At 48.2% G+C, this 11,899-nt stretch overlaps 2 protein-coding genes across 2 annotated transcripts; one reads left to right on the forward strand and one right to left on the reverse strand.

The window, feature by feature from the left end:
• The first annotated feature begins 1,810 nt into the window (after window positions 1–1,810).
• On the forward strand, window positions 1,811–3,637 carry LOC135813956 (dual specificity mitogen-activated protein kinase kinase 6-like). Its single transcript, XM_065327001.1, has one exon. The coding sequence runs from the start codon at window positions 1,931–1,933 to the stop codon at window positions 2,996–2,998; it is 1,068 nt and encodes a 355-aa protein (XP_065183073.1). The 5' UTR covers window positions 1,811–1,930; the 3' UTR covers window positions 2,999–3,637.
• Window positions 3,638–4,401: 764 nt separating this feature from the next.
• Window positions 4,402–11,830, reverse strand: LOC135813957 (uncharacterized). Its single transcript, XM_065327002.1, has 3 exons — window positions 11,528–11,830; window positions 5,795–5,893; window positions 4,402–5,069 (listed from the first exon to the last, which is right to left on the reverse strand). Exons 1-3 carry the CDS (start codon window positions 11,633–11,635, stop codon window positions 4,965–4,967), a joined length of 312 nt encoding a protein of 103 aa, XP_065183074.1. The 5' UTR covers window positions 11,636–11,830; the 3' UTR covers window positions 4,402–4,964.
• Window positions 11,831–11,899: the final 69 nt, after the last annotated feature.

Genomic DNA, 11,899 nt, shown 5'->3' on the forward strand with positions numbered 1-11,899 from the left:
TATAATGAGACTTCGGGTAAAACGACACTTCGCGAATAAGGACACTTTTTTGATGCCCCGCCGAATATCGTTATAAACGAAGTTGACTGTATCTACCCAAAAATGTTTCTTTGTGTGGCTTGACATGACCAGCCTGGCCAGGGCCCGCTCTTCCTGTTCAACATGACATTTTTTTTACAAAGACCACTTAAATGCCAAACATGAGATGCAGCTAGGGGAAGCACGCACAACCTGAATTGTGGCAGTGGTGGTGAGGTTTAGGGAGCTCCGCCGACCTAGGGTCTCGACTTCATGGCCACCTAGACGCACCAAGAGTGGGTGGGGGAGGGAGAGAGCGAGAGAGAGCATGAACTGCCAAGGTGTGCCCCTAACCCCCCCCCCCCCCCCCCCCCCCAGGGGTTATGTGCTCTTGGCTAACAACAATGACATGGTAAGTTCCGTTGCGCCGGTACATGTACAGCATGTCGGTAGAAAAAGGCCTTAGCAAAGGGGCTAGGCCCAGGCGAGGATCAAGATTCTTCATTCAAGAGTCAAGACCGAGTCAAGAGTCCATGGCTAGCGGCGCTAGGAGTACGAGTAGGAAGATAGGGAGGAGCTAGCACCCACCCACCCACCGCGCGCCACGATATTCGGTACTCGGATGACGACTCCTCAGTACGAGTACAGTGTTTTGTAATAAGGGAGGTTCTGCTCTACGTTTCGGGAACGCGACGCAAAGAATCACGCGAACTCTCTTCGCGTTCCCGTAACGTAAAGAAGTCCTGTTCTGCTCTACGCTTCACGTAGAGAAGTCACGTGGAATGTGTACTGGGAATTTCCCCTTCCATATTTGGCAGTTGTTCTGCATGCAGTTGATCGATAGTATTCGATACCCAGCAAATCCGTACGCATTTTCTCTGCGTGTGCCACAACGTAGAGAACCTCATCTCCGCGTAGAAATCTGGAGCCAAACCACGAGTTAACGTGAAACGTAGAGAAATCACGTAGAGAGCAGGTGTCTGGGTTAGAGTCTACGGCTTCGGGTGTTTTGGCTCCAGATTTCTACGCGGAGATGAGGTTCTCTACGTTGTGGCACACGCAGAGAAAATGCGTACGGATTTGCTGGGTACATGTATCGATCAACTGCATGCAGAAAACTGCCAAATATGGAAGGGGAAATTCCCAATACACATTCCACGTGACTTCTCTAGGTGAAGCGTAGCCAGCAGAACAGGATTTCTTTACGTTACGGGAACGCGAAGAGAGTTTGCGTGATTCTTTGCGTCGCGTTCCCAAAACGTAGAGCAGAACCTCCCGGCCCTACTATCAAGAGTTCATAACCCCCATATGGCCATGAACTCTTGCTACTATGGTAAACTTGTGACGGCTGAGGCGACAGTCGAGTCGCCTTCATTGATCGCCGGGTCAAGGAGGATCCATCGTCATCGATCGTAGATCTACGATCGTGTGATAGCTACAAAGTACAGTCGACATATCGACAGTCTGTCAGTCATCATGGTCATGTCACTCATGAAGCCTCGAGTCACCTGGTCACGTCGAGGAGCTCAGCATTGCATGCATCAACTAATATTTTATTACTTAGACTGTTAGGGTACATAACCCTTGCAAGGGTTATGTACTCTTGATTGCATGCAGTGCGGTTTTTGTTGGTCCGCAAAATCGACATTACTTTGCGCATGCGCTGCCTTCTTGAAAGCGAGTTGGGCCTGGGAAGTGGGATAAGTGCTAGCCTGTGCGCTCGCTAGCGCTAGCATAGTCCAGCTAGCATGCTAGCAGTAGCACGCGCCCGGAAAACAGCAAAGAAAAAGATCGTGAAAATCGTCGTTCATACGTTTTGGTTCTCTTGACTGAAAATTTTTAGATTGAAAAAATTGATGTCCTGGTGAGTTTCCTAATTTACTTGCCAGGTTACTTTGTTGTCCTGCTCGCCATGGCGGAACATAAATTAAAGTTCAAGGGCAAGGGACCTGGCTTAGCCCCAATTGTCCAGCCCAAACGGCAGGAGGTGAAGCCACCACGAGATCTTGATTCAGTCGGAATGTTGAAATTTGAAGATGGAGGAGAAGTAGAAGTGAGAGCAGACGATTTAATCGAAGTGAAGGAACTCGGACGTGGTACCTATGGTGCTGTGTATGAGATGCACCACAATGCCTCCAACCATACAATGGCTGTGAAACGAATTCGCTGTACAGTGGACAGCAAAGAGGAAAAACGACTTCTGATGGACTTAGACATTTCGAAAAAAGCAGCGAAATGTCCCTACACAATATTCTTTTATGGTGCATTATTTCGAGACGGCGACGTGTGGATTTGTATGGAGAAGATGAACCATTCGCTGGACGTTCTGTATAAGAGCATGCGGGCGAATCTGGACAAAGTGATTCCGGAAGATGCAGTGGGTAAGGTGGCATTCTCTGTCGTTTCAGCACTTGAGTACCTGAAGAATGAGCTGGATGTCATTCATCGTGATGTGAAACCAAGCAATATTTTGATAGACAAGACGGGAAGTATCAAGCTCTGCGATTTCGGCATCAGTGGACAGCTTGTGAATTCTGTGGCCAAGACACTCGATGCAGGATGCAAGCCTTACATGGCACCAGAAAGGATTGATCCGACGAAAGATCGCGAGTATGATGTGCGCTCGGATGTGTGGAGTCTTGGTGTGACCCTTATTGAGCTCGCCCTGGGTAAGTTCCCTTACCCGCCGTGGAAGACGGTGTTCGAGCAGCTCAAGGCAGTTGTAAGTGGTCCTGCGCCGGAGCTACCAGATAACGGCACATTCACGGACTGCTTCATCGACTTTGCGCGCGTCTGCTTGATGAAGAACCCGGACTTGCGGCCAAAGTATGAGAAGCTGGAGACGCACGCGTTCTTCCTGAAATATAAGGAGTCCGACTATGACGTCGGCACTTGGTATCGTGGCATCCTGGAAGAGCTAGAACGTTTCGACGCGCAATCTGGCGCGACAGCAGGTACGTCACCCAAGCATCAGACATAGCAGCGCGGGACCGTATCTCACATATAACCGCATCATGAAACTCCTATCATACCTTAAAAATTTGCTCCGACCGGGGCTCACCGCAGAATAATTTACCTTTTCAGCATGTTCAGAGTTTTGATGTCATGCTCGATATTCCGTCCATGTACCTGTAGGTTGAATAAAAATTCCAACTCATGACACTGTACTGTCTTCATGACATTGTGGTTGTAGTTTTCCTGCTGCCGTTTCATTTTTATCTCTACTCCCACGATCGATGTACGAGTTTATTATATGCATCGACGTACAGCTGTTTAGTCGCGTGTAATGTTATTCTGTTTATATATTAGCGCATTCATATACCTTGATAACAGCTGGACTTTGCCCGTGCCGTGCCGGAAGCGACATACGTACATAATTTTCTCCTCCTATCGTTATCTAGCTTTGTAACAAATCGCGACGGCTGCATGTCGTTGTTTTTAACCGCCCAACTGAAATCAGCCTCCTGTTTTAATTCTCCTTTTGTACAGAGTAAGTCTGTGCCGTCCATATTTTGTGTGCCGTTTCCTATTCTTTTCTCAATTCATCCTGTGCCTTGTACCTGTTGATTCTCTGTCTTCTATTGCGTTTACGAAAGGCGTACGCTTGTTTTACCATTTTCTCCTTGGTGGGTATGTTGGCGTTGTAGGGCCATGGGTGGTGTGGTGGAGATTGGATATAACGGCACTCCGTCGGCAGAACAAACACATTTGGTCTGTCAGTTTTTCCCCCAATCATTGGCAGGTACTTATTGTGACACGTGTATGGGCAACAGTCATTAGTCGTGACTGTGGAGCCCTACAAGTGGTAATATCACGTGTAGGGCTCCATTATGTATGTATGGTCAGACCTCGCTTATCCGGTCCTCTTTTATTCGCATCCCTCGCCATCCGGAAGAAAATCGTTGGTAACCGATTTGCAGCGTATGCCATGCATACATACAGCATTGTGTGTTCGATCATCCGGTTCCCTCGCCTATCCAGATATTTGTTGTGGGAAACGGATGTGTGCGGCTAAGCAAGGTACGACTGTATTGGGGCCGTGTATACCGAATTAGAACTTAGTCCGATAATGTGATATGCACCTTGCTGTGGTTACGGAGGTTTCAAACGGATCGGGCGTGTACAGTGGAGCCTGTCCGGAGGTATAGTGTTCGGATTTTGAATCTGGGACCAGGAGTACAATGTGCTTTGTCCAGAATGACAGTACACTGTAGCAGATACAAATTTTATTGGGCCCCATGCGTTTTGTCCAGTTCGAAGAACAGTCCTAGCTCTGCCAATGTGATATCGACTTAGTACACTAGTATATGCCCCACCCACTCTGTTGTTATCAACAAGACAACACTGTCAAGTGTAAAGTAACACAATCAACAGAGCACTGGGTAATGAGACAAGGCACTAGTTGTACTGCAATCTACTTCAAAGTAGCACTAAAGTCGGCATCAAGCAAGAACAATTTCAAGATTTGTTTCAATGTATATACAAGCCTACCAAAGCTCTGAATACATTACGGATGTCATCTACTATACATGTACCGCGGTATATGCAGTATCTGTTGGTAATTGGTCAGACATATTTGTGGGCAATGCAGGACATCTACGAACTATCGGGGTAGCAGCAGCAGCAACAGCATGGCTATGTACAGATATTGGCGCTACCCTACAACACCCATGTACGCAAGTAAAAAAGAGGTAGGAAGAGCAGCAAGAAATAGCAAAAGCAAAAATTCCTCTGAGGAAAACGGCACACCGTCATGCACATTTCCATTGCAGTCAGTGACTCGCATTCTAGATCTTGAGTAAGAAGTAGGCGCCTGGTATGGAGGACCAAACCCTATATGTACAAGTAGTACTATGTACAGAACGGAATTTCGGAAATGCATCAATTTCTACAAGCCATGCAACAGAACATGTTAGGATGCACATTGCCCAAAGGCAAAATATAGATCACTTGAAGAAGTCATACTTGGCAGGAGGCACTGGCGGTATTTCCAAGTCTGGGTCGAAGTGAACCGGTCGCCTTTCTTTGCCTGCCTTCAGCATTTCCTCTTGCTATAACAACAGGCAAGCACAAGCAACACAGTCATCATGCAACAAAACGGTGCAACATATTGTGCTTTCAACTTTCAAAGGTAATTGCAGTGCAGGGCGACAAGGGCAGTCTACTGTAGGTTCAACACTGGCATACACAGCAGTGACAGCATGCAATGTACTGTGTTCTGACTTCAGACTCCGGTTTGTTGTTGCAAACCCGGGCTAGCTTGGATATTGAACCATCATTCTACAAAACAAAAAGCACTACTGTAGTAGCAAATTCATAATGGACCTTCAATAGTTGTCTGATGATTGCCTAAGGGCATGAGGAGCCAGGCGTTGCAGTGAGTCAGAAATGTGGTACTAGTACTCGGTACTAATGTGTAAACCTTTCACACATCTCTCAACGTAGACACATACTTGCATAACGTTACAGAGTTTCCTGATGATTCATTTTTAATATAGAGCGACGCAACAAGTACAATCTCCAAGAACAGCTATTTCCCTCCAAGAGAATTTTATTGAAATTCTAGTCGCCTGATTTCTTGTTGATGCTTCTCTGACAAGCTGGATACCCTATTCAAGACCCTCATCTCTTGGAATGCTCCGTGTATTCTAACATTCGCACCTGCTCTAGGATTGGGTCAAATAAATAAATACAATGTATTCATTTATTTGCCATATAAATATAAGATATCACAATGTACACACAGAACAGTGCCATATATGGACAAGGTACTTACTAGTCGTCCTTGGCATTCCTTGGCAAGGAAGTGGAAGTCACGACACTCAATCGCTGCCCGACCCCTATTCAGTTGGCACTCTAGCGAGGCCCGTAAGTACTACACACAGCATATGCAGCAACACAAAATACATGTACAAATAGACACAAAACACAAGTGATCAGGCGGCCTGTTCTTGAATCCACGGGATGGGGCTTTGCGGCAGGGCTTAGCACAGCTAAACATACCTAGACCCATGTTCTGATTATGAAAATATGAGAGTTCATTCTTGTAGGCAGGATAGTCTTTTACACGACCAAACTATAACTGGTACGTACTGTATACACCTGTATACAGGTGCGCCACTGCAAGCTCCACCAACTCAAGACAGTGAACAACACTTTGTTTTTTGTTTGTTTTTCTCACGTTGATCTAGGTGCTGGTTGGACTTTTGGATGCTCTGGTTGGAGCAAGAAGCTTGCTTGGCTGCTGAATTGCTTGGTTGCTGTTTGGTCTGGAGCTGGCTGGGGCTGCTGTTATATCTTCAGGTTGGCTGAGTTGGCAGTGTCCTGCCATTGGATGAAATCCTGGTCCAAGTCTGGTCTAATCCTTAGCGCTAGGGCTGGGTTGTACGTTGCGTTTAACTGGATTACCTACATCGCTACATCGCTGCATCACGCGCTGGATCACGCGCTGGAGTGGAGTGCTCGCGCCTCTGTTCACACTGCTGGCTTGTCTTTACGACGCTATTTTCGAGACTTGCTGCGGCCGTGTCTGCGGTAATCTGGTGCAGGATGAGCCTGGGTGACGTCGTAGACTTGGCCATTCTCACTTTCGAGGAACTGCGAGGTTTAGCTCGGCGGCATAGCATTGATGGCCTGGACAGTATGGCTCGCGCGGAGGTGGTTGGGAAACTTCGCGAGGCTGGTGTGGGTGTGTTGCACTCATCAGCTGCTGGGGTCGTTGAGCGTTTGGATGAGATGATGCGGATTGTCGCTAGCATCAGTGACGAGTTGGCAGCGCTGAGAGACGACCGGGGGCGGGAGATAAAGGCTGCAGAGGAGAACAGAGTCCCCTTACTAGAGGTTGAAGTTCCACCGCCTGCTGCTGACAGCGTCGGGACGTACAGTGCGGCAGTACAGTCGTCACCATGGCCACAGGTACGTGATCGGGACAACGTACGGGGACGCCCCAGTACGAGTCGCACTACGCGATACCAAAGTCACCCAGGCACTCAGGTCACGTCACATGTCACAGTACCCACGTCAACGACACGATCCACAGCACACTCCTCCGGATCTAAGACTGCCGTGAGTGCCGTCACATCCTACTATCAGCGCCCACCAAAATAATCAGCAACCCTACGAGCGGCATCCAGAACAAAATGCAAAGCCCTTTATGTGGGAAACGTCCACCCTGGATGTTCTGCGGAGAGCATTGAGAAGTGGTGTAGCGACAGGGGAGTCTCCGTAATAAAATGTTCAGTTTCGGAAACGAAGTACTTCGGACTGGCTTTTGCCCACGTGGTTCTCCCGGAATCCGACCTTGAACGATCTATGTCTGCCGACTTTTGGCCAGAAACCCTGCGTGTACGAGAATGGCGATTCGCATCTGACCGCATTGCTACCTCCTACAACTAACTACGACTTCACCCACTCTCTCTCAGCCACCACATTTTTGCCCCGCTGTGGAACCCATGCAGCATGATTTTATAAGTAACCTTGTCTTCCCCAACACTACTGGAACACTGAATCCACTGGCCCGTCCCTTTTATCCTCCCATCCATACTGCCCTTACCATCCTTTCCCTCAACTGCCGCTCAGTGGTCAACAAAGTAGCGGAACTCACTGTTATGTGCAACATCTACTCTCCGGAGGTTATATGTTTGTGTGAAACATGGTTGTCCCCTGCCAACCTCTTCTCATTGGCAGGCTACACAGTTCATCGACGGGATCGTCCCACCTCTAATGTTCGATCGGCCAATCCTACCAGAGGTTATGGTGGGGTAGCCATACTGGTGAAAGATGGCCCCTTTACATCGGTGAAGCCTCTGGCGAATCTTCAGCAACCGGGCTTGGAGGCCATCTGGCTTGAGCTTCGCACAGCCAACTCACCCCAACGTCCACTCATCGTCTGCGCCACCTACCGACCTCCTGGTGGTACCCTGGCGGATATCCAGGCCTATTCTGATGATCTGGAAGACTGCCTTCTGTCACTTAATCTATCTGTATCCACACTACTCCTCACCGGTGACTTCAATGCCCATAACTCGAGCTGGTTGGCTGGTGATACAACCCCGGTGGGTCAGTGCCTTGAAACCGCCTTCAGGTGCTTCGGATTAGAGCAACTGGTCAACTTCCCTACGCACTGGAGCCCAAGTGGCCGGTCATCTTGCTTGGACCTCATCGTCACAAATTCACCCCAGCAGTTCCTCTCCGTTGATTCAGCCGCTCCACTGGGTAGCTCTGACCACGTGCAGCTCATCTGTCGAGTCTGTCTCCCTGTCACGTCCAAAATCCAACCCTACAACATCACTTCCTCCCAACATCTACCCCTACACCCCCAGGTTACAATTTCAAGTTGGTGCCACGTTGCGTATGGGGTGACCTGAATGCTGATGTCCACTGGAAATGTCACCTCCGCAGCTCGCACGTGGATGACGCTCTTTCGTCTTTCCACTCTATTCTTAGCAGGGCCATGGAGAAGCACCTCGGGTACTTCTCCCGGCGTCCACTCTCCCCCTCATGCCGACGTTTAGGTCAGCCACCTTGGGTTGATGCCCCCCTCCGTGCCGCCATTAAGGCAAAGCACGATTTCTACAGTGTGTGTAAGAAATACCCAACCCAGCTTAACATGCATGTATATCGATCTCAACGGAACTTGGTGAAGAGTCTGACTCGATCGAAATACCGGGGATACATTCGGTCCGTACAAGCTACGCTGCAGGACAAAAACCGCCCATCACTGTTTCAGTTCGTGAACAAATTAAAAAATCATAAAGTATCTCGTGACATCCCGACACTCACCATTAGTTCTACGCAGCAGGCTACTACCTCTTCAGCTAAAGCCACTGCATTGAACTCTCAGTTCACCTCAGTGGCCGTGCCTGATGACCCTTCTCTACCCATTCCCCCCATTGCCGAGGAGTCGGGTGAGGTTGACCGCCTCACATCTGTCTTTACTACGACTGCTGCCATCCGACGTTACATTCGAAAGCTCCCGTCTGACAAGGCGCCGGGCCCAGACGGCATCACTAATCTGGTATTAAAGTCCCTTGCGCCCTCAATAGCATACTCCTTATGTCTGATTTCCAACCTATCATTCCGCACTGGTCGTTTTCCCTCTGCATGGAAAACAGCTAATGTAATACCGACCTACAAGAAAGGGTCTCGCCACGAAGCATCAAACTACCGTCCGATATCTCTACTGTCCTGTGTTTCCAAACTCTGTGAGCGCGTTTTCTACGACCAATTGTACTGTCATGTCTCGTCACGTTTGAGTTCAGCTCAGTCCGGATTTCGCAGAGGCGATTCTACCACCCTCCAGCTGACGCGCCTGGTGCAATTAGTGTGTCGACATCGGGATGCTGGAGATCTAGTCGGGATCTGTTTTTTCGATCTTGCCAAGGCCTTCGATACCGTCTGGCACCGGGGACTTTTGGCCAAGCTTCGTGGATCATTTACTGTAGACGGCAATCCCCTGCTATGGCTGACATCTCGCCTAACTGGGCGAACGCAGTACGTCACGGTACATGGGACGTCCTCGGCCGACACAACAGCACTATCCGGAGTTCCCCAGGGTGCCATCCTCGGCCCCCTTCTTTTTATTTTTTACGTCAATGATCTGCCTGCAGCTGCCCCGGGCACATCACTGTTCGCAGACGACACAATGCTCCTACGGGCATCTCCTAACATCACTGGCCTGATGAGTAACCTAGCTAACGGGATTCAAAGAGTAATTTCCTGGATGTCGTCTTGGCGGTTATCGCCCAATCATGCTCTTTCCTTCTCAGCCCGATGTTCCGCCCCTCCTCCATCCCACTTTCCCCCAGCCTCTAGACATAGTCTCAAGCCATAAGCATCTTGGCATTTTCATTGACTCTAATCTTTCATGGGAACCCCACATCGATTACATATGTAAACGATCAAGTTCATCTTTAGGAGTCCTCTCTTCTCACTGTTACCATCTCCCAATCTCTTGTAAACTCCTCTTTTACTCAGCTTACCTACGCCCCATTTTTGATTATGCAGATACTGCTTGGGCTGGAATGTCCACAACCCGTGCTGCCAAGCTCGAAATTCACCACAAAAAAGTTCTCAAAATCCTCCTCCGAAAACCCCGCATGCTTCCATCCTAAGTGTATACCCTTGCTGACACTACCCCTTTGTCTAAGAGACGTAATTCACATCTTGTCACCCTTATCCGTTCTCTCAAACTCAATCTGTGTCCACCTCACCTCCACTGTTTCAACTGGTTCTCTTCCCGTAGCACGAGAAACTCCCTTTCCCTTCCGAAACCTCAGTCCTCCTTTCTACTTCACTCTCCCTTTTTCACTGCGTACTCTGCGTGGCTGGCACTTCCCCAAGAAGCTAAGGACCTTTCTTCCCTCCACCTTTTTAAGAGCCTTGTCGCGCCTTGACTTTGATTTTGCGTTTCTCATTTTGTTGCAATCACTGCTTATCCATGCCGGTTCCTTTTTCTTCTCCTCCCCTTCTCCCTTCCTTGCCGTGGTTGGCTAACACCCTCTCTCTTTGTATTGGCCGGTGTTCTCACTGTGCTATGAGATGCTGTAATAAATAAATAAATAAATAAAATATTAGTCGATTCAATTACCCACCCCTCCCAAGGAATTATGTTCCTTTTAAAAGATATAACGCTAGTACCAGTGTCTGCTCTAGGATTGTAGGACAGCCGGGTACACGTGTACCTGGCGCAACCATTTCAACCGGGTCGGAGCCGGGTACACATGTATTCGACGCGCGCCTCTGCATGATCTGTCACACATACAAGCCATGTAGTCAGTCCTTTCAAAGTTCGAACGTGTAAAGTACCAACCGGGTCACAGGTGACCCGGTACTATATTTTCAACCGGGTCCAAGCGCCGCCCAACCGGGTCGATTACCCGGCTCACCCGGCTCTGGAGCAGACACTGAGTACATGCATCATTATTTACCAACGGGCCTTCACATCTTATCTCCTTGTCAACTGCCTGAAATTCATGTTCAAGAGTAGATAAACAAGAGTGTGCAACTCCGCATCTCTTCTGCAAATCTGCAAATACCCTGGCCCACGGCGGAATTTTTTGTTGACGTCACCTTTTCAGAAAACATGACGTGTGTCTTCCCAAAAGACTTGCAGCGCGTGCGTCGTACGGTATGACTCATGATTTCCAGAAAATATGAAGTCAACAAAAAAATTCCGCCACAGGCCAACCCATCCGGAGTTGCACACTCTTGTTTTTCTACTCTTGGTAAATACGCACACTCACAAACATGGCAACCAAAGTGTGTTCCACTAGGCGAGTCACTATGTGAGTCACCATGACCAATTTATAAAACAAAAATCTTCACCGCGGGATGATTCTCCCAGAGCTGCACACTCTGGTATTTACTCTTGCTATTGCTTTCCCTTTTCTCTTTAGCCACAAGATTCCATTGAAAACTGAGATGAGAAAACGTGCTGGAACACACCTTTGGTTGCCATGTTCTGATATGAGTGCGCACATTATCTTTCTCATTGCTGTTCAGTACTCACCTTTTCACATGGATTCAGCGATTGGCGTTTATCTTGCATTAATTTGTTAGAAATGTTGAGATTTTTGACTCTCAACGGTTTCTTTTCTGACGAATCTCCAGCATCCATTGCTGAGGTGATGGACTGATTCAACAGTTACATTTCTGTTACGATACTAATGACCATAGCTGCATGCAATGCAGGCTTTGTTGATGAGTGAACCGGGTACACAGAATTCTAGAACTGGGCTCAGAGTTTCTTTCGTTCACCTTTTATCGTTTTCAGTTTTAGTTTGAAAAATGAACAGTGAACGTGTACCAGGTGTACGTGAAAGATGTAGATCTACGTACAGTGCAGTCGACTAGTCATGTACAGTACTACAATAATTTATAT

This window comes from Sycon ciliatum, chromosome 4, assembly GCF_964019385.1.
Source record: "Sycon ciliatum chromosome 4, ocSycCili1.1, whole genome shotgun sequence".
Taxonomy (NCBI): domain Eukaryota; kingdom Metazoa; phylum Porifera; class Calcarea; order Leucosolenida; family Sycettidae; genus Sycon; species Sycon ciliatum.